Raw genomic sequence first — 22772 nt, 5'->3', positions numbered from 1 at the left:
GAAAAAAAAGGGAGAGAACTGAACAACAGCAGGGGACTTAGAGAGGGAAGATGGGAGGGGAGGGGAGGGGAGGGGGGATAGTAGGGGATAGGAAAGGTAGCAGAATACAACAGTCACTAATATGGCATTATGTCAAAATGTGAATATGTAACAGATGTGATTCTGCAATCTGTATTTGGGGTGAAAATGGGAGTTCAAAACACAATTTGAGTCAAATGTATGAAAGATGATATATCATGAGCTATGTAATGCTTTAAATAATCAATAAAAAAAAACTTAAAAAAAATACTACAATGTGAAATTATTAGAATATATTTACTTTGTTGAAGAAATGAAAACATTCTTTAAGAAAAACAGTAGTTATTAAGAGAATAAATACAAGTTTAATGTTCTTCTAAAAAACTGAAAGCTGGGAGAAGTGGCACACACCTATAATCCCAGTAGCTCAGGAGGCTAAGGCAGGAGGATCACGAGTTCAAAGCCAGTCTCAGCAACTTGGTGAGGCACTAAGCAATTTTATTGAGATCCTACCTCAAAATAAAAAAAAAAAAAAAAAAAAAAAAATGAAAAGGGCTGGAGATGTGGCTCAGTTGTTAAGCATCCCTGGGTTCAATCCCCAGTACCAAAAATGAAGACTGCAAACATAAAGTGTATCAAAATAAGAACATAAAAATTTTATAAAGCAAAATAAAGTTTAAAGTTTGTGAGCAAAATATGAATGGATAAAGTGAAAATGGCTAATGAACATCAAAAGATGTTTAACATCATTAGTCATCAAGAGGCAAACAAAGGGGGATCCAACATGGCCGCCGGCGAGGAAGCAGCGATTCCAATGTCTCCACATTAACGGGATCAGAAAGACCCATTGGAACAGCTGCAGTCTACCTACTGAGGAACTTCTAGCAAAATTCCGTTAAGAGGGACCTGCCGGGAATTGGTACGTTTATTAGAAGTGTCAGTTTGTCCCAGACAAGTGGATCTTGGCCGGCCACGCGGGCGCAGAGGTCCAGTCCTGCAGCCACCAGCTGCTTCTGCAAGCGGCCAGCGGCCCTGAGTGGCACGGCCCGCCCGAACCTGCAGACGGCTCCCGCCGTCCCGGGGAGGCCCTGCTCTCGCTCTGCGAACGGCCAACCCGCCTGCCAGGCTCTTAGCCACGCGGCCGCAGCTGCCCAGCTCTACAGGCAGCCCCCCGGCAGGTGCAGAGGTCCAATCCCGCGACCACCAGCCGCTTCTGCAAGCGGCCGGCGGCCCTGAGCGGCGTGGCCCGCCCGAACCGGCAGACGGCACCTGCCATCCCGGCCCTCCCGGGAGGCCCCACTCTCGCTCAGCGAACGGCCACCCCGCCCTTCCGGATCTTAGCCACGCGGCCGCAGCTGCCCGGCTCTACAGGCAGCCCCCGGCGGCCCGGCACAGCGAGAAGTGTCCCCGCCTGGCCCGGCAGACAGCCTGTGCCCTCCCGGCTCTACTAACAGCCCCGCCCACCTGGCGAACGGCTCCCCCCCCCAGACAGCATGAAGGAAATCTAACTAACCCTTTACGAAATAGCGAACTGGGAACTAAAACCAGAGATTGTGTCAGACCAGAGACAAGCAAGTTCCACCCCTCCCTTCGGACACTCCGGCAAGGAGCCAGGGGCCCGCCATAGCAGAGAGAGGAAGTCACCAAAGTTCGGCCAAAGAGATTCCTTCCCAGCGGAATCTACTTTAGCAGGTGTGTGACTCCCACCCACACCAGATACAAACAACCGGGAAACTTCAAAATCTCTCCGTGGGCGTGACCGTAAGGGCCAAAGGACTCTCGACCCCCAACTCCCCCTACTGCCAGTGACGTGGGCGTGACTGTAGGGGCAGAGGGAAGCAGAGAAGACTCCCCACCCCCAACTCCCCCAACCGCGAACTGAGAGGGTGTGACGGTAGGGGCGGAGGGAAACAGAGGACACACCAGACCCCCAACTCCTCCTACCGCCAGCAGAGTGGTTGTGACCGTAGGGGCTGAGGGAAGTAGAGGGGATCCTCGACCCCCAACTCCTATTACCACCAGCAGCGACACCAATGGTCTTAGCTGCCAGATTCCGAAGGTGTGCCCACCAAAGGGGTCCGGAAAAATTAAACAATTGACTCCCAGACCACAGCTCCACAGCACTGGGGCTTAGATGAATGACAGCGAGAGTGCTCAGTAGTTAGGGAAATAGAGCACTCGGTGGGGCTGAAAGTGTAACCAAATCCTTGGGGAACTGCCTCCGGTGAGCAGGACCTGGCTGGCTGGCAGGAGGAAGGGGAGGAGGGGCCGTAGAAGTGAAACGGCTCTGGACCAACAGGATTGAGAGACTCCCAGGAACCGCCTTACAGGGATTGCTGTTGACACATTGAGGGCAAAACTCAGCCCGGAGGGCACAGCTTTGCCTACGGGAAGAGAAGAAAATGGATCTCTAAGACCTAATTTTATTTCCTATTTCATTTTATTTTTTTCTCTCCCTTTTCCCTCTCTCTCTCCCCTTCCAAGTTTTACTGCTCTTTCCATTCTCCTCTATGCTATCTGTCTCCCTCTCCTTCTTTCTTTTCAAGAGCACCTACCTTCCCCTTCCCCCCAACTTTCATCCCAAGCATTACGTCCTCCATTTCGCGAAACTGTCTAAATGCAAATAGGTGTGCGCCCTCCCCCCGCGCCTGCAAGGTAGGCGGACCTGCAACCCACCAGCAGGTCAGGCCCAGCAACCTGGGAGTGGCAGAGCCGCCCCACGCGCCTGCAAGGTAGGCGGACCTGCGACCCACCAGCAGACCAGGCCCAGCGGCCTGATGAGGGGCAGAGCTGCGCCCTCCACCCGCGCCTGCAAGGTAGGCGGACCTGCGACCCACCGGCAGGTCAGGCCCAGCAACCTCTGGAGTGGCAGAGCCACCCCACGCGCCTGCAAGGTAGGCAGACCTGCGACCCACCAGCAGACCAGGCCCAGCGGCCTGCTGAGGGGCAGAGCTACCCCTCCCCCCACGCCAGCAAGGTAGGCGGAACTGTGACCACCAACAGAACAGGCTCAGTGGCCTGTGGAGGGGCAGAGCTGCCAGCAACGCCTGCAAAGTAGGCGGACCTGCGACCCACCAACAGAACAGTCCCAGTGGCCTGCAGCAGGGCAGAGCCGCCTCCCGCGCCTGCAAGGTAGGCGGACCTGTGACCCACCAGCAGAACAGGCCCAGCGGCGTGCGGAGGGGCAGAGCTGCCCTCCCCCCCCCCCGCGCCTGCAAGGTAGGCGGAACTCTGACCACTGACAGAACAGGTCCAGTGGCCTTCAGAGGGGCAGAGCTGCTGCCCGCGACTGCAAAGGAAGCGGAACTGCGACCTCCGACAGGACAGGCCTAGCGGCGCGCAGAGGGGCAGAGCCGCCGCCCGCGCCTGCAAGGTAGGCGCACCTGCTACCAACCAGCAGAACAGGCCCAGTGGCCTGCCGATGTGGTAGGCACATTGCCCCAATTGGAGGAGGATCAGAGCCCCTGCCCGCGCCTGCGCGGGAGACTTTGCAACTATACAAGAGTAATACAAATATATAGGGGGAAAATTCAATAACACAACAGTCTCAGTAAGCAGAAAGAAACGTGAACAGTATGAAGAGACAAGGAAAGAAAGGACCACAAGCAATGCAGTTCAACTCAACGTTAGAAGAGGTAATATCTGCAGCAGATGGAATGTCAGATAAAGAATTCAGGAGATACATGCTTCAGATGATCTGGAGTCTCAAGGAGGACATTAGACAGCAAAATCAGACAATGAAAGATCTCTTCAACAATGAATTACATAAACAAATCCAGGAAGCAAAAGATCAACTATAGAGGGAGATAGAGGTTATAAAAAAGAAACAAACAGAAATCCTAGAAATGCAGGAAGCAATAAACCAACTTAAAAACTCAATTGAGAATACTACCAGCAGAGTAGAACACTTAGAAGATAGAACATCAGACAATGAAGACAAAGTATTTCAAATTGAAAAGAACATAGACAGCTCAGCAAGACTGTTAAGAAACCATGAGCAGAACATCCAAGAAATATGGGATAACATTAAAAGACCAAACTTAAGAGTCATTGGGATACAGGAAGGCACAGAGCTCCAAACCAAAGGAATGAACAATCTATTCAATGAAATAATTCGAGAAAACTTCCCCGACTTGAAGAACGAGACAGAATCCCAAATCCTAGAAGCCTACAGGACGCCGAATGTGCAAAATCATAAGAGATCCACACCTAGACACATTATAATGAAGATGCCCAACATACAGAATAAGGAGAAAATTTTAAAAGCTACAAGAGAAAGGAAGCAGATTACATTTAGGGGTAAACCAATCAGGATAACAGCTGATCTCTCAACACAGATTTTGAAAGCTAGAGGATCCTGGAATAACATATTTCAAACACTGAAAGAAAATGGGTTCCAACCAAGAATTGTGTATCCAGCAAAATTAAGCTTCAAGATGGAAGATGAAATTAAAACCTTCCATGATAAACAAAAGTTAAAAGAATTTGCAGCTAGAAAACCATCTCTCCAAAAAATCCTCGGCAAAACATTACAGGAAGAGGAAATGGAAAATAACAATGAAAACCAACAGTGGGAGGTAGGACAGTAAAGGGGGGAAAATAATCAAAGAGGAAAACAAACGATATTCAGTAACATAAATAAACAAATATGGCTGGAAGAACAAACCATATCTCAATAATAACCCTAAATGTTAATGGCTTAAACTCACCAATTAAGAGACACAGGCTAGTAGAATGGATCACAAAACATGACCCAACAATATGCTGCCTACAGGAGATGCATTTGATAGGAAAAGACATACATAGACTGAAGGTGAAAGGTTGGGAAAAATCATATCACTCATATGGACTTCGGAAACAAGCAGGAGTGTCCATACTCATATCAAATAAAATAGATTTCAAGCCAAAGTTAATCAAAAGGGATAAAGAGGGACACTACATACTGCTCAAGGGAACCATACACCAACATGACATAACAATCATAAATATATATGCCCCAAACAATGGTGCAGCTATGTTCATCAAACTCTTCGCAAGTTCAAGAGTCTAATAGACCACCATACAATAATCATGGGAGACTTCAACACACCTCTCTCACCACTGGACAGATCTTCCAAACAAAAGTTGAATAAGGAAACTATAGAACTCAATAACACAATTAACAACCTAGACTTAATTGACATATATAGAATATACCACCCAACATCAAGCAGTTATACTTTTTTCTCAGCAGCACATGGATCCTTCTCAAAAATAGATCATATATTATGTCACAGGGCAACTCTTAGACAATATAAAGGAGTAGAGATAATACCATGCATCTTATCTGATCATAATGGAATGAAACTGAAAATCAACGATAAAAGAAGGAAGGAAAAATCATGCATCACTCGGAGAATGAACACTAGGTTACTGAATGATCAATGGGTTATAGAAGACATTAAGGAGGAAATTAAAAAATTCTTAGAGATAAATGAAAACACAGAGACAACATCGGAATCTATGGGACACATTGAAAGCAGTTCTAAGAGGAAAATTCATTGCATGGAGTTCATTCCTTAAAAAAAGAAAAAACCGACAAATAAATGATCTCATACTTCATCTCAAAATCCTAGAAAAAGAAGAGCAAAACAACAGCAAAAGAAGTAGAAGGCAAGAAATAATTAAAATCAGAGCTGAAATTAATGAAATCGAAACAAAAGAAACAATTGAAAAAATTGATAAAACTAAAAGTTGGTTCTTTGAAAAAATAAATAAGATCGACAGACCCTTAGCCATGCTAAGGAAGAGAAGAAGAGAGAGAACTCAAATTACTAGCATACGGGATGAAAAAGGCAATATCACAACAGACACTTCAGAAATACAGAAGATAATCAGAAATTATTTTGAATCCTTATACTCCAATAAAATAGAAGATAGTGAAGGCATCGATAAATTTCTTAAGTCATATGATCTGCCCAGATTGAGACAGGAGGATATAGACAACCTAAACAGACCAATAACAATAGAGGAAATAGAAGAAACCATCAAAAGACTACCAACTAAGAAAAGCCCAGGACCGGATGGGTATACAGCAGAGTTTTACAAAACCTTTAAAGAGGAACTAACACCAATACTTTTCATGCTATTTCAGGAAATAGAAAAAGAGGGAGAACTTCCAAATTCATTCTACGAGGCCAACATCACCCTGATTCCTAAACCAGACAAAGACACTTCAAAGAAAGAAAACTATAGACCTATATCTCTAATGAACTAAACGCAAAAATCCTCAATAAAATTCTGGCGAATCGGATACAAAATCATATCAAAAAAATTGTACACCATGATCAAGTAGGATTCATCCCTGGGATGCAAGGCTGGTTCAATATACAGAAATCAATAAATGTGATTCACCACATCAATAGACTTAAAGATAAGAACCATATGATCATCTCGATAGACGCAGAGAAAGCATTCGACAAAGTACAGCATCCCTTTATGTTCAAAACTCTCGAAAAAATAGGGATAACTGGAAAATACCTCAACATTGTAAAAGCAATCTATGCTAAGCCTCAGGCTAGCATCATTCTGAATGGAGAAAAATTGAAGGCATTCCCTCTAAAATCTGGAACAAGACAGGGATGCCCTCTATCACCACTTCTGTTCAACATAGTTTTCGAAACACTGGCCAGAGCAATTAGACGAAAGAAATTAAAGGCATAAAAATAGGAAAAGAAGAACTTAAATTATCACTATTTGCAGATGACATGATTCTATACCTAGCAGACCCAAAAGGGTCTACAAAGAAACTATTAGAGCTAATAAATGAATTCAGCAAAGTGGCAGGATATAAAATCAACACGCATAAATCAAAGGCATTCCTGTATATCAGCGAGAAATCCTCTGAAATGGAAATAAGGACAACCACTCCATTCACAGTATCCTCAAAAATAATAAAATACTTGGGAATCAACCTAACAAAAGAGATAAAAGACTTATTCAATGAAAACTACAGAACCCTAAAGAGAGAAATTGAAGAAGATCTTAGAAGATGGAAATATATACCTGTTCATGGATAGGCAGAACTAACATCATCAAAATGGCGATATTACCAAAAGTTCTCTATAGGTTTAATGCAATGCCAATCAAAATCCCAATAGCATTTCTTGTAGAAATAGAGAAAGCAATCATGAAATTCATATGGAAAAATAAAAGACCCAGAATAGCAAAAACAATGCTAAGCAGGAAGTGTGAATCAGGTGGTATAGCGATACCAGACTTCAAACTATACTACAGAGCAATAGTAACAAAAACAGCATGGTATTGGTACCAAAACAGGCGGGTGGACCAATGGTACAGAATAGAGGACACAGAAACCAACCCACAAAACTACAACTTTCTTATATTTGATAAAGGGGCTAAAAGCATGCAATGGAGGAAGGATAGCATCTTCAACAAATGGTGCTGGATAAACTGGAAATCCATATGCAACAAAATGAAACAATCTCTTTCTCTCGCCATGCACAAAAGTTAACTCAAAATGGATCAAGGAGCTTGATATCAAATCAGAGACAAGGCATCTGATAGAAGAAAAAGTTGGCTCCGACCTACATACTGTGGGGTTGGGCTCCAAATTCCTTAATAGGACACCCATAGCACAAGAATTAATATCTAGAATCAACAAATGGGACTTGCTCAAACTAAAAAGTTTTTTTCTCAGCAAAAGAAACAATAAGAGAGGTAAATAGGGAGCCTACATCATGGGAACAAATCTTTACTCCTCACACTTCAGATAAAGCCCTAATATCCAGAGTATATAAAGAACTCAAAAAATTAGACAATAACAAATAACCCAATCAACAAATGGGCCAAGGACCTAAACAGACACTTCTCAGAGGAGGACATACAATCAATCAACAAGTACATTAAAAAATGCTCACTATCACTAGAAGTCAGAGAAATGCAAATCAAAACCACCCTAAGATACCATCTCACTCCAGTAAGATTGGCAGCCATTACGAAGTCAAACAACAAGAAGTGCTGGCGAGGATGTGGGGAAAAGGGTACACTTGTTCATTGTTGGTGGGACTGCAAATTGGTGCAGCCAATTTGGAAAGCAGTGTGGAGATTTCTTGGAAAGCTGGGAATGGAACCACCATTTGACCCAGCTATTCCCCTTCTGGGTCTATTCCCTAAAGACCTAAAAACAGCATGCTACAGGGACACTGCTACATCGAAGTTCATAGCAGCACAATTCACAATACCAAGACTGTGGAAGCAACCCAGATGCCCTTCAATAGATGAATGGATAAAAAAAATGTGGCATTTATACACAATGGAGTATTACTCTGCATTAAAAAGTGACAAAATTATTTGGAGGGAAATGGATGGCATTAGAGCAGATTATGCTAAGTGAAGGTAGCCAATCCCTAAAAAACAAATGCCAAATGTCTTCTTTGATATAGGAGAGTAACTAAGAAGAGAGTAGGGACTAAGAGCATGAGAAGATGACTAACATTAAACAGGGATGAGAGGTGGGAGGGAAAGGGAGAGAGAAGGGAAATTGCTTGGAAATGGAAGGAGATTCTCAGGGTTATACAAAATTACATACAAGAGGAAGTGAGGGGAAACGGAAAAATAATACAAGGGGGAGAAATGAATTACAGTAGAGGGTGTAGAGAGAGAAGAGGGGAGGGGAGGGGAGGGGAGGGGGGATAGTAGAGGATAGGAAAGGCAGCAGAATACAACAGACACTAGTATGGCAATATGTAAATCAGTGGAAGTGTAACTGATGTGATTCTGCAATCTGTATACGGGGTAAAAATGGGAGTTCATAACCCACTTGAATCAAAGTGTGAAATATGATATATCAAGAACTATGTAATGTTTTGAACAACCAATAAAAAAAAAAGGCAAACAAAAACAAGGCTATAACATTTTTCATCCATGTATTTGGCAAAATTTAGAGTTTAGTAGCCCTGAACACCTCCATGTTCAGGTGGGAATATAAATTCTTTGGCATCCAGGGTAAATGTGGAAGTTTGGATAGATTGGTGTTATTTCTTTGAATTTGGGGGAGAACTCATTGCCAAAGGCCACAAAAAAGAAATAAAGAAAAAAAAATATATATTTTTTTCTCCCATTCTGTTAGTTGTCATTTTCTTGATAGTATCTTTTGTGACACAGAAGTTTTAATTTTGGTGTAATCCAATTTATTTTTTTGTCATAAAATAAATTTTTATTTATTTCTAAAGTGAAAACTAATTAATTTTTTTATAAGCAAAATTTTGATATAGTATAAAGAGATGTATTTTTTTTTCTTCTTTGTGTGTGTGTGTGTTGATGGGAGTTGAACCCAGGGCCTTGTATGTGCTAGGCAAGTGCTCTGCCACTGAACTATATCACAGCTCCCGTTATGATAAACGTTATACCCATATCTGGATATAAACCTTTCTTAAGATATTTGCACAATTATCCAAGGCAAGGAAAACTTGTAGGTTGGGAAAAAGTTGTATGAATGTACTTCGAATCAAGTAGAAGTTGGATTTCAAAATCCGAGAGTGAAACTCCTTGTATGATGGGAACAGAGAGCCCTGAACATTTCAAAGATGACATGATGAAAGAAGTTGAGAAGAGAGTACTTGGAAAGTATATCTGATTTGTGCAACATCTGAAGGGCTGACCACACTCCTAGGTGGCAAGCAGGGTACCACCCATGTTCCTCGGGCCACAGAAGAGGTTACGGTTAGGGTGGTTTTAGGTTGTGCCTTCTGTTTTATAGAGGGTTGAGAGCTGACTGTGGAAACCTGATGGTGATAAGATTTTCACACTGTTTTCTTTGGAATGTGATGTATGCAATCAACCAAGGAAGCTTTTACGAAAGTTTTCATGTTTACTCTTGATAACAAAACCTTTTGGTGTTTAAACTAAGAAATTGACATAATTCATGTTGTTATGAATATACTTCCTTAGGGGGTGGCCTAGAAAAGCAAGGCGTGAGAGTTAGTGGTGCGGTGCAGGTGTTGTTCTGCCCCAGAGCACTCAGCCTTTGAGTTCAGTTGATATGAAATTTGGTTTACTGTTTTTTCTCCTCAGGTTTAGCTGACAGATTTGAAGAATACCCTAAACTGAGGGAGCTCATTAGGCTCAAGGACGAGTTAATAGCAAAGTCTAACACTCCTCCTATGTAAGTGCTTTTATACCATTACCCCTCCTTCCCAGCTCAGGCTTAAGTGTCATGTGGTTTATTCTCTAACCTTCCTTTTTTGCAGAAGAAAAATGTCAATTTTATAAGTGTCATCCTGATACTTTCAGGCTCTGGTTTTCTGAGCCTGCCTATGAAATGAAATGAGAAAAAGATGACATTTGGGGGCTCCAGGAGGCAGGGCAGGCCTGCTGAACTCCTTGCGCCCCCGGGCTGTCATCAAAGAGCAAAGGTGGACTGCACACTCGTGTTTGTGGGTCCCACCTCGTGTGGATTGGAACACAGGTGTGCCCCATCAGCAGCAGAGACCTGCATTGCTTCAGAAGAGGCTTCAGGGTTCATTCTACTCAGATAAAATTTAACAGCTTGATACTTTCAGGTTGAATAATAAAGTTAAAACTGGCAGAGAGGGAGGTTATTTAGATATTTTTTTCAAAAACGAAGAGCTCGTGAGCTCTGTTGCAGTACAGCTACTCAAGAACTCCAGGATTTTTGTAGATTTGATAAATTTTTTTTGTGAATGTTATAAAAACTTGAACAGTTATTACGTGTATTTTAAGTCATGAATGATATTGTACAGGACACTTTGGCCACAATCTCGGAAGTTTTTTATGTTGAGTTGCTAGAAGGAGATATAGAATGCCATATCAGATTTAAAACTCCTGAGGATGCTCAAGCAGTAATGAATGCATATACTGAAATTAAAAAAAGCACTGCTGGAAACTTGGGTCTTTTTTGGTGATTGCAAACAGAGGTATTGGCAGAAGATTTTGGTAGATAGACAGTCCAAACTTAATCAGCCTCAGGAAAATAAAAGAGGCACTAAGAAATTAATCACCAAAGCTGAAAAGCTCAGAGTGGCAAAGACTCAATAAGCAAGTAAACACATTATATTTTCTGAATATGATTGAAAATATTAAAGTTCACCTCTTAATTTCCCTGGATACTTAGCGATTCTTAGAAAAGCCATTTTTATTATAGAAACACTACATAATAAATGTATTTCTAAAATCTGCATTTAATTAAAAAATACCTTTGTTCTTAAAGTTGTAAATAAGACTTTTTTCAAGAGGGAAGTACATTGTATCCCACAATTTATCATTAAATACTTTATCTGTTGTAGTTATGTAAGTCAATCTCAAGTGGTTTCATAAATGTTTTGAACATAAAAAAAAAACTAGTGGGGAGGGGGTGCAAAATACCTATTTAAGATTAACTTGCTGCATTTCTTCTTAATGTATTAGTTTGAAACTCTGGTGCTGGGGACACATTCTCCTCTAAATTACTTTTCAGCTTTCCAGGAAATTGGCTTTTACCTCTGAGTATTTTTTTTTTCTTTTTAGAAGATAATTCAGGTTTATTGTATGCTTGATGATTTGCTTAAAATGCTTTTAAATGATGTTTTTTCTTATTAAGTAATTTTTTTTGTTTGTTTTTTTTTTTTTTTTTGAGAGAGAGAGAGAGAGAGAGAGAGAGAGAATTTCAACATTTATTTTTCAGTTCTTGGCGGACACAACATCTTTGTTTGTATGTGGTGCTAAGGATCGAACCCGGGCCGCACGCATGCCAGGCGAGCGTGCTACCGCTTGAGCCACATCCCCAGCCCCCAAGTAATTTGTTTATTAAAGAAAATTTAGAAAACTTAGGTGAAAAAAACAAGGATAACTTGAAGAAAACAAATTAATTATAACTTTCCTTCCTGAAGTCCCCCCACTTTCCTTCTTTGGTGCTAGGGATTAAACCCAGGACCTTGCCTAGCTGTACCACAGAGCTGAGCCACATCCCCGTCCCCTTAATGACTTGTAATGCGACCATTCATTTTAACCTTTGAGCAACATGACATTTTCCTCCAAAATGTGTGTAATGTCTTTGAAATTGGAGAATATTTGTTTCATATTTAGCTAACTTTGAGTGTTTTCTGTTAAACAATTTAATATATTCTGTTAGTCATTAGAAGAACCACAGATAAGTCTTGGTGTAGGCAGGCCTTATACTCTTAATATCCATTTGATTAAAAATACTCTTAACATTTAAAGCATATTAGGTTTTAAAATACTTTCATATTGTGTGAAAATCACTTTTCTGTAAAGGCTAATAATAATAATGTTAGGTAATGTGAAAAGATTTATTATAAATATTTTACTAATGAATAAACTAACAAAAGAAAATTACATTCATATTTGGAAGCCATTTTTTAAAGGGACTAACTTAACTGAGGAATAGTTTTTCTAAATTAGCTGAAGCAAGAGGTGAGGATATAGCTGAATTGGTAGAGTTCTTGCCTAGCATGTACAAGGCTCTGGGTTCAAACCCCAGCCCAGCAAAAAAAAAAAAAAAAGCTTAAATTAGCTGAAGTACTGAAGAAAAAAAAACAACAACAATGAGGGGCTGGAGTTGTGGTTCAGTGGTAGAGTACTTGCTTAGAATGTGTGAGGCCCTGGGTTCAATTCTCAGCACAACATATAAATAAATGAAAAAATAAAGGTCCATCAACATTTAAAAAAAAAAAATTCTTTAGGAAAGTCAGATGATAATAGAAAGGGGGTCAGAGATGCACATCCCAGTATACATTGTCAATATAAGAGTCCAGATATTCATGGGGAATATTTATTTTTGCTTTGTAGTGATTGTGTCTGTTTCCTAGGAAGACTTTCTGGTAGATGATTTAATCTCTGTGCTAAAGAAAGAAAATGTGCTATAAAAAAGACTTTGAATAATTATCTTATGATTAATTAATAAGAAATGTTTATTAATATTTAAGAAAATTTATTACCATCTATAAAGTATTTGAAAATCTTTTACTTGTTTGTTTTTGCCTTAATCACACAGGTATTTACAAGCAGATATAGAAGCCTTTGACATTAGAGAACTGACACCCAAGTTTGATGTGATTCTCCTGGAGCCACCTTTGGAAGAGTATTACAGAGAGACCGGCATCACTGCCAATGAGAGATGCTGGACATGGGATGATGTACGGTGACAGTGTTCATGTTTTGCTGGGTTTTCTGTTTTTCAAATGAATACACATTTATGTGATAGAAAGTAAGACCATGTATGCCATCTCTACTTTTGTAGAGATTATAAATACAGGTTTAAAGTACGTATTATGAAGGAGTGTCCAAGGTGCACTGACAGGTAGTATATATCTTTAATTTGATTCTTCTTTTTGAGGCAAAAATTGAGCAATTAGTGAGTGTAAACTGTAGAAGACTCATTCTTGGTTTTAGGGTACTTGGATATATAGCTAGGAAAGCATAAAAGTGTAGAATGATTGCTAACTCACTCTACAGGTGGTAAAAGAAGTTAAATAAGCTGTTAACCTGAATTAGTTACACAAGTGTCTTGTTTTACAACCAGTAATGAAAGCCCCACACACCAAGAACGATGCTAGTAAGTAATGCCTGGAGACAGAGACGAATAGGACTTGGTATTCTGCCTTAAAGTTTAACAGGGTGAGTGTTGCTCCAAACCAGTGAATGCCTTGCAGTTTCATTGGCTCAGTAATGGAGGACTGCATGAGATGACCTGAGAATAGGCCCAGCCTAGCAACGTGGGGCATGTGAACTCTGAGAAGATGACAGCAGAACAGTTGAGTTAGCCAGGCAAGGAAGATATTGGACAGGCTTGGAGGCCACCGACTGGCTTGTGGGGTGGAGCAGGCCTTCCTGTGTGTTACTCCTGTTGGACACAGATTGATCTGTTCTAGGAGCTTGACTCTCATTCTGAAAACATTACAAAGTATTTGAAGGTTTTAACCAGTTTATGAAAGAACAGTGGATTAGTGTGTAGAGGTTGAGCTAGAGGCAAGGAAGTAATGGGGAGGACAGTTAGAAGTCTCTTGGAGTAACCTAGTCCTGAGATGATGGGACCTTAAATTAGGGTGATAATAGAAAGGTGATACATTTAGTAAAGTTCAGGAGATACATTTGGTTAAGTGTGTGGGATGAGGGGGTAAGTGAATTTAAGAATAGGAGCAGAATTAGATGGACTTGATAACGTTGAACATGTTGACTTCAGGTGTATGCGGGACATTCAAGTGGAAGAGTATGAAACTTAAAGAACAGATTAATCTGTTTTCAGAAGACAGATGTTGGAGGATAAACACATTAATCTCATGTAAACAGATGACTTTATTCTAGGATAATGTCACAGATAAGATAAAGGTGGACTAACAGTGAAGTCTACGGAAACACTTATATTTAAGGGGCACATATAAAAGAAATATAAAAAAGAGATAAGTGAGGAGAACCAGGAGGAAGGGAGTGCCCTAGGAACCAAGCAGCAGCAGATTTCAAGAAGAGTCAGAAGAGTCAGAAAGTCTTGTGCAGAAGGTGCAGGGTCAGCAAGGGCTACAGTCGTGGCCTGATGCCTTGTAGAAAAGTGCTTGGGTTTTTGCGTATTTTTCCTCATTTAACGGTGGTTGTTCTAAATAACACGTTCTTCCTCCTTGAAGTTTTTCCTCTTAGCTTTAATACACTTAGCACTTTTATTTACATTTTGGTGGCTCTTAACCACTTTAAAAATGTTTTTTAATTTGTGCTCATTGTTGAAAAATCAGAAAAGTGTATAGAATGTAGTATTACCCAGACAAAAAGATTTAGTAACTGAGGAGTTTTCCATATTGGTTTTACACATTCACATTCCTAGAGGTGTTTGACCATCTCGAGTTCATCATGTTCTCATCAAAACTGAGTAGTAATAAGAAAACACCTTTGTCAGTTTAGTCAAAAGAAAGGAAAGTCTAAGCGTTGAGTTTTATCACATTTAGGATTCATACTGGGTTGAACTCTGTATTCTCTGGCTAGTCTGTGAGGTTTGGTTTTAAAGGCACAGAGCTTCAGTTACACATAACAAACTCAGCTATTGTGTATGCAAAGTCTTGATTGGAGTTTAATTTCACTGAATTTCAGCTCAGGCTGGTGTATTGAAAAGTTCTGCCTGGCCCCCAGATTGCTAAGCTCTTGATTTTTATGTAGCATTATCCTGAAGAAAGTGCCAGGGGTTACTGTAGAAGGCAGAATGTGAATGAGAAAATTGTTGGTTTTCACAAGTATTCATTTTCATGTTAGACAGCCAGTGGTGGTGGGTGGGTTTTAACTGGGGGACATAAGCACTTATTTAAAATACCCACAGGTAGCTTTAGAGAATAATTAATTTACTAACTGTTCTTCTCTAGATATGTTTTCACCTATCTATAGCTATATCACTTAAAGATATGTAGGAATATATGTGTATATGTACTATGTGATTTATTCATATTCTTATATTTGATAAAAGGTTATTGTATCATGAGCATATTGGATGAGGAGAGATTTCAAGACTTAAAAAACATCAGTGTAAAAAGTATAAAAAATTGGTCTATACATGTGCTATTTTCATTATTACTGTAAAAAAATGTCTTTGATTTAAGAGATGGAATGTTTTGTTTTTTTTTTTTTTTGAGATGGAATGGTTTTAACATTGATTTGATTGAGGTAGAAGTTAAGATTTTCTTAATAAATGAAACTGATAAATTCTTGCAAGAAGCATGGTCTCCGAAATTTCTTAACTTTAGAAAAAAACAAAAGGAAAAGAATGTCATATAAATTTGTTGCTTGCATAGTCACTGCTCACAATGTAGAGATTTAATTATTGAAGGACTTTTTTTTTTTTTTTTAAATGTACTGTGGCACAACACATTCAAGGTAAACGATAATGGAATGGGGGAGAGCATTTTAGACTTAAAGTAATCATAAGAAAACACTGCATATTGATTTATTGAGAAATATTCTTCTTCTTCTTTTTTTTTTTTTAAGTTGGTACTGGGGATTGAACTCAGGGACACTTGACCACTAAGCCACACCCCCAGCCTTATTTTCTATTTTATTAGAGACGGAGTCTCACTGAGTTGCTTAGTGCCACGCTTTAGCTGAGGTTGGCTTTGAACTTGCAATTCTCCTGTCTCAGCCTCCTGAGCCACTGGGATTGCAGGGAGAAGTACTCTTATGGATACCAAAATCATAGTACATTCCAAACATTTGTTATTACATTTCATTTTAATTTTGCCCCTAACTCTGGGCTCATTTAACCTCATTCCATTTCATTTTCTTTTTTCTAGTATAATGTTGCTTATGTACCTCTCAATTTCTGTCATGTGCCATAATTCTGAAAATGCAATTTCCTGTTTATTCTTTCCATATAAAAATAAGTGTGTGTGTGTGTGTGTGTATTATGTATATATATGTGTGTGCGTGTGCTCGCACGTGCGCATGTTGACATATGGGTGTGTGTTGCTTGTATATAAACGAACAAAAAACAGAACAAGTGATTTTTTTTTTTTTTAGGATAAAATTGATTTTCCATCAATTTTATTTCCTAATGGGTACATTTAAAGAACATATCTACGAAGAATTCTGGTACAGGAACAATTGATGGTCATTAGTTTCAATGTGGGATGAATAGGAAACAAAATATTTGTACGTATTTTGTGTATAATACTTCACATATGTTTGGTTTCTTACAGATCATGAAGTTAGAAATTGATGAGATTGCAGCACCCCGTTCATTTATATTTCTCTGGTGTGGTTCTGGGGAGGGATTGGACCTTGGAAGAGTGGTGAGATGCTGTTTTTATAAAATATAAAACAATATATTAGGAGTGGGGTTGTAGCTCAGTGGTAGAGCGCTTGTCTAGCACGTGTGATGCACTGGGTTTAATCCTCATCACTACATAAAAATAAACAAAAGTTTTGTGTATCTACAACTAAAAAAAATTTTTTTAAAATATACTGTGTAATAAATTTGAAGATTAATGTTATTTTGTTCTTTAAATATGCTAAAGAAAAAAACAATACCCCTGACTCAGCTAAGCTTACCGGGGAGAAAGCAGCTCTTTCAAAAATGTTTGTCACAGCTGTAAGAACACAATATTTTAGAGATTTGAAGTTCCAAACTATAGTACAAAAATGAGCTTGGTGTCATTTATGATTCCTTATAATTAGCTAAAAAGTGTTGCTCTGAATAGCATGGACTCCTGAATTGTAAATGACAGGCAAACTGGAATAATAACTGCATTTGAAACAATTTGAATGAATAAGAGTGAGAAAGTAATTATAGCACTTTTAATGTATTTTCAGTTATATCAGAGCTTCTCTGTGCCAAAAGAAACACAATAATAAACTGTTCAAGAAGAATAGCACAAGCATTGCAGCTGGGATCAGGAATCAGCTCAACTGCTCCCCAGCACCAAGGCACTTGGTCTTGTGGGTCTTGGGTCTAGACTCATGTTATGGGATCAGACTTCCCACTCTGAGGACACACCTCCTGTCATGCAGCAGACGTCTCATTCAGCCATGCTGATTTGGGGAGGTGGCTGAAGAGTCTAAGCATGATTCTGTGAGATTACAAGTTAGAGTATACTGAGATAAATCTGTGCTCCAACACTGAAGCTCTGTGGTCACTCTGTGCTCTCTTTTAGAAGTAGTGAGCTGAGGCTGGTGGGCAGCCTTGCTGCTTCCATCATTTGCTGGTTCCAAGGCTAGACCATGATTGTATTCCAGCTGGGTCTGTGCATTTGTTCAGCAGTAGTTCCCCAAGGTGCTGTGGAAAAACAAGAAAGTAGAGAGAAAGGAACACTGTTTGCTTTTATAGGCCTAGTGGTATTTACCTTTTCTGGTTCTAATGTCTGACTTTGGTCTTTCCTCCTCACCCTCAAACTCAGTTGATGTGTTTTTATTTTATTTTTTAAAAATTTTCCCTCCAGTTTTGGAGATTTATTTCAGGGTCTCTGCATGCTAGGCAAGTGCTCTACCACTGAGCCACATCCCCAGCCCCAAATTAAGTTGAAAATGACTAGAAGGGTTTGTCTTTTCATTTATGGAGCAGAGCATCTCATTGGTGAAAGCACAGTTTGGCCAAAATGATTACAATACAATAACTTTCGGTAAATTAGTGGATTAGGTCATTTGGGATTTAGGCCGTGGTGGTATTATGAACATCCAGTGCAAAACAAATTTTTGTCAGTACTGGGGATTCAACCCAGAGGTGCTCTACCACTGAGCCACATCCTCAGCCTTTTTTATTTTGAGATAGGGTCTTGCCTTGCTGAGGCTGATCTTGAACTTGCATCTTCCTGCTTCAGCCTCACAAGTTGCTGGGATCATAGATGTGCACCACTGTGCCCAGCAAAAAACCAAATATTTGCAACAGAAACAAATAACCCCAACCCTCACCCCTGTAGTTTTGGTTTCTATGGTCAGCAAACATTAGATAGAAAATTCCAGAATTTATAAGTTTTCAGTCATGCATGTGTTATGTATGCCACCTGCTTGTTCCTCTCTTAGGGACCATCTGGGTTGTCAGGGTGATTTGCATGCAACATGAAGGGGAAAGACAGACTACATCACATACCTTTTTATTTACATATATTGTAATTTTTCTCTTAATAGTTATTGTTTTTGTAGCTTGGGAGGCTAAGGCAGGAAGATCATGAGTTCGAAGCCAGCCTCTGCCAAAGTGAGGCACTAAGCAACTTAGTGAGACCTTGTCTCTAAATAAAATTCAAAATAGGGATGTGGATCAGTGGTTGAGTGCCCCTGAGTTCAATCCCTGGTATCCCCCCCCCCCCCCCCCGCAAAAAAAAAAAAAGTTAATCTCTTACTATGCCTGATTTAAAATTAGTAGGGTTCGGTACTCTCTGGTCTCAGGCACCCACCAGGGGTCTTAGAACATCTCCCTGTGGATAAGAGGGAGTCTTATATTGACCTTGATCTTTTGAGATTTTAAAGATTTAAGAAATCTCAGTTTGAGGTCTGCCTCACTTTAGAACATTCCAGGAAGCACATGTTTTGTGTTTTGCTGCATCTTTGTACTAGATCACAGCACCAGCAGCGCTATGTTGCTTGGTCCATTGTCCCCCTCTTGACTCTGTGGCAACTGTGCCCTGTGCATGTTTCAGTTCCAGCCTGCACCTGCTTGTCATGGATTCCCCACTGTTGCTGCATGCTCATGGGACTGAGCTTCATACCTTTAGTTTCTGAATTGCATGAAGACAGAATAAGGTTTTACCCAATGAAGACAGATGCACAGCAGCTTTAGTCTGAACTTTTTGTATGTAGAAATGAGGTTTTATTAGATTCTCATTTGACAGAAGTTAACAGTTTGAATCAGTTTGAAAAGTTTTAACAGTGTTTACATTTGTCAGAAGATAGAAAATGGAGGTGGCAGAAATCAAATTCTCTTTTGAATTATTTTGTGATTACGTAAAAATGAAGGTGGCAGAAACCAAATTATCTTTTGGATTATTTTGTGATTATGTAGGGTCTCTGTTTCCTTTTATTTAAAACACCTATTGCTGACAATGAAAGGTAATACAGATACTATATCTAGAATGCTTGGAGTTAGAGTGTTTCTGATTTTTGAGGTTTTGAAATTTTGGACTATTTGCAGACTTAGCAGGTTGAGCATCCTTTATCCCAAAATCAAAATCCAAAGGCTGTGACATCTGAAACCATTTGAGCTGTTGGTACTCAGAAAGTTTTGAATTTTGAAGCATTTCAGGTGTCAGATTTTCTGACTGGGAATGCTCACTCTGACTAAACCTTTGGGGCAGAATGCAGTGCTTCAGTGCATGGTGTTTAATAGTGTGTTTCACATTAGTACAACTCTGTTATGGCTCTGGTTTTGAGACTGGCATTTCTTTCTTCTGTCTGCACTAAGGCAATTACCATGACCTCTGGAACTTAGTGAGCTCTTTAGTGTTGGTTGCTCATTTTGAGTATTGTTTATTTAAGTTCAGGATTTCTGTCTTTAATTCTTATATTTCTAGTGTTTACGCAAGTGGGGTTACAGAAGATGTGAAGATATTTGTTGGATTAAAACCAACAAAAACAATCCTGGGAAGACAAAGACTTTAGATCCCAAGGCTGTTTTCCAGAGAACAAAGGTATGGCTTCTACTGTTTTGTTTTCTTTACTCTCATATTTTTCTCTCAAGCATTTCCAAATCAGTATCTACTGTTCAGTTAATCTGGTGGAAATGTCCCTTTCCTGGGCTCTTCAGCCGTGATGAGTTCTGGGGGTTAAGTGTTATGAGGGATGGTGCAGAAGACACTCTGTTTCCTGTCACCCGGAGAGACACCCACAACTGTATCCCAAAGACTCAGAAACAAAGATTGTTTTGGAATTGAGGAATGCTATGAGAGATGACTTGGTAGAAAGTGTACTATTGTGCTCTCACTGTGCAGGAACACTGCCTCATGGGGATCAAAGGAACCGTGAAGCGAAGCACAGACGGGGACTTCATTCATGCTAATGTCGACATTGACTTGATTATTACAGAAGAACCTGAGATTGGAAATATAGAAAAACCTGTGGAAATTTTTCATATAATTGAACATTTTTGTCTTGGTAGAAGACGTCTTCATCTGTTTGGAAGAGATAGTACAATTCGACCAGGTAGGACCTCAGTAAAAAAAAAAGACTGTGTGATTCCTTGGGATATGTATTTTAAAAAAGAGAGTAAGGTAGTAAGATGAAGTTTTTACGTGTTTGATTCCTTTTGGTGTACTTCAGATATGAGCAGTTTTAGGTTTGCAGCCAACTTAGAGGGAGGTGCAGAGATTTCCCGTCTCATCCCTGCTCTGCAGGTGCCTCACCTCCCTTCTTCAGGCCTCCCCACTGGTGCAGGGCACTTGTTATGTAATCAGCCAGCAACATTTTCTCTACCACTCCGTGCCGGGTGCAGTGGTTTCCCCCCCCTAAAAGTCTTCTTCAGTTATTTTTTTGATATATATATATATTTTTTTTTTGAGAGAGAGAGAGAGAGAGAGAGAGAGAGAGAATTTTTAATATTTATTTTTTAGTTTTCGGCGGACACAACATCTTTATTTGTATGTGGTGCTGAGGATCGAACCCCGGCCGGACGCATGCCAGGCGAGCGCACTACTGCTTGAGCAACATCCCCAGTCCTTTGTTGATATATTTTTAATTGTCACATAATAATTATGCACATCTACAGGGTACAGTGACGTTTTAGTATGTGTGTGTATACAGTGTGTACTGATCAGATCAGGGTAATTGCAGATCTTTCACCTCAGGTGTATATTACTTCTTTGTGTTGGGAACGTGGAAAATCTCTCTACTTGCTGTGTTTAAGTGTTCGGTTGTCAGCCACTTTGCTGCGCCTTGTAGAACACTAGAGCTGCTCCTCCTCACTGTACGCTGTACCTGCTGGGCCCCTCTGCCCAGCCCATGCCTCTCCCAGGCCACACATAAGGGCCATTCTGTTCCCGGACTCCTCCTATAGATAAGATCGTGCAGTGCTCATCTGGCTCATTGGTGTCTGAGCTGCACCCACATTGCTGCTGTGTGTTGGACCTGCCACACGGCTGTGGTGAACAGTGCTGCGGCAAGCACGCCTGGGCAGGTCACTCGACTTCCTGATTCCAGTGCCCTTGGGTCTCTCCTGTGGAGTGTTTCTAGTCTAGGAGGAACCCCGCACTGTTTCCATAGTGACTGTACTAACTCACCTTCCCACCAACAGTGTGTGGGCCCCTTAGTCTGCATCCTCACCTGCATTTGTTATTTCTTGGCTTTTGGATAATAGACATTCTAACTGGGGTGAGATGACATTTTGTTGTGGTTTTGATTTGCATTTTCTTGATGATTTTTGATGCTAAACATTTCTTCACAGCCTTGGCCATTTATTTATCCTCTTGGATTTCTAGGACCTATCCACTGGAAATATTTTGTGGATGTGAAGAGTAAAGCAAAAATTGCTTCTGAGATTTTAATCACAAAAAAAAAAAAAAATGGTCCTGTTGGCATGAAGAGCAAAGTTATATGTAATTTATTAAATTTTCACTGATTCCAAACTCAGTATAGTATATAAGTGCTATCTCACATGGATGGGGAACAATGAGGAAGATGTATTACAAAAGGCATGTTGCAGAAGAAACAGGATTGACAGGTGTGAAGTCCTTAAGACGTGACCGTGATTAAGTGCTGTTTGTTCCGTAAGGGAGGCCGCTGTTGTGGGGCGAGTGAAGGGCTATCCTAAGGATGCACAGGGCCTTTAGCCCACCCCTGAAGGGTCAGCAAGGGAGTGCAGATTAATGGGTTGTCTGTCTTCCTTCTTTTCAGGCTGGCTCACAGTTGGACCAACACTGACAAATAGCAACTATAATGCAGAGACATACGCATCCTACTTCAGCGCCCCTAACTCCTACTTGACTGGCTGTACAGAGGAGATTGAGAGACTTCGACCAAAGTCACCTCCTCCCAAATCTAAGTCTGATCGGGGTGGTGGCGCTCCCAGAGGGGGAGGAAGAGGGGGAACTTCGGCTGGCCGTGGTCGAGAAAGAAATCGATCCAACTTCCGAGGAGAAAGGGGCGGCTTTCGGGGAGGTCGAGGAGGAGCACACAGAGGTGGCTTTCCCCCTCGGTGATTTTTAGAGATGTCAGTCCTATTCCTGCCCCTCTAGCCTTTGGGTGGGAGACTTACTTCAGGACTCAGTCCCTCTCGCCTTTGTTCTGGCTGCTCTGCCTTCCAGGAGCAGCTTGCAAACTTCCTCACCGGTGTCCTACCTGTGCCA

At 40.7% G+C, this 22772-nt stretch overlaps 1 protein-coding gene across 1 annotated transcript in view; it reads left to right on the top strand.

Moving 5' to 3' along the window:
• The window catches only part of METTL14 (methyltransferase 14, N6-adenosine-methyltransferase non-catalytic subunit), a 33272-nt gene extending 10629 nt beyond the window's left edge, over positions 1–22643 (top strand). The window contains exons 6-11 of the mRNA XM_081304026.1: positions 10093–10183; positions 13031–13172; positions 16704–16796; positions 20007–20123; positions 20424–20634; positions 22321–22643. Of these exons, the coding sequence (XP_081160152.1) occupies positions 10093–10183; positions 13031–13172; positions 16704–16796; positions 20007–20123; positions 20424–20634; positions 22321–22625 (959 nt within the window). The 3' untranslated portion in view covers positions 22626–22643. The remainder of the gene's footprint in view (positions 1–10092; positions 10184–13030; positions 13173–16703; positions 16797–20006; positions 20124–20423; positions 20635–22320) is intronic.
• The last annotated feature ends 129 nt before the right edge of the window (positions 22644–22772 follow it).

The sequence above is a fragment of the Spermophilus citellus genome (assembly GCF_964194105.1).
Source record: "Spermophilus citellus genome assembly, chromosome: 8".
NCBI classification, from domain to species: Eukaryota; Metazoa; Chordata; class Mammalia; order Rodentia; family Sciuridae; genus Spermophilus; species Spermophilus citellus.
The sequence above is the reverse complement of the archived record's forward strand: the minus strand, read 5'-3'. Positions and strand labels throughout refer to the sequence as shown.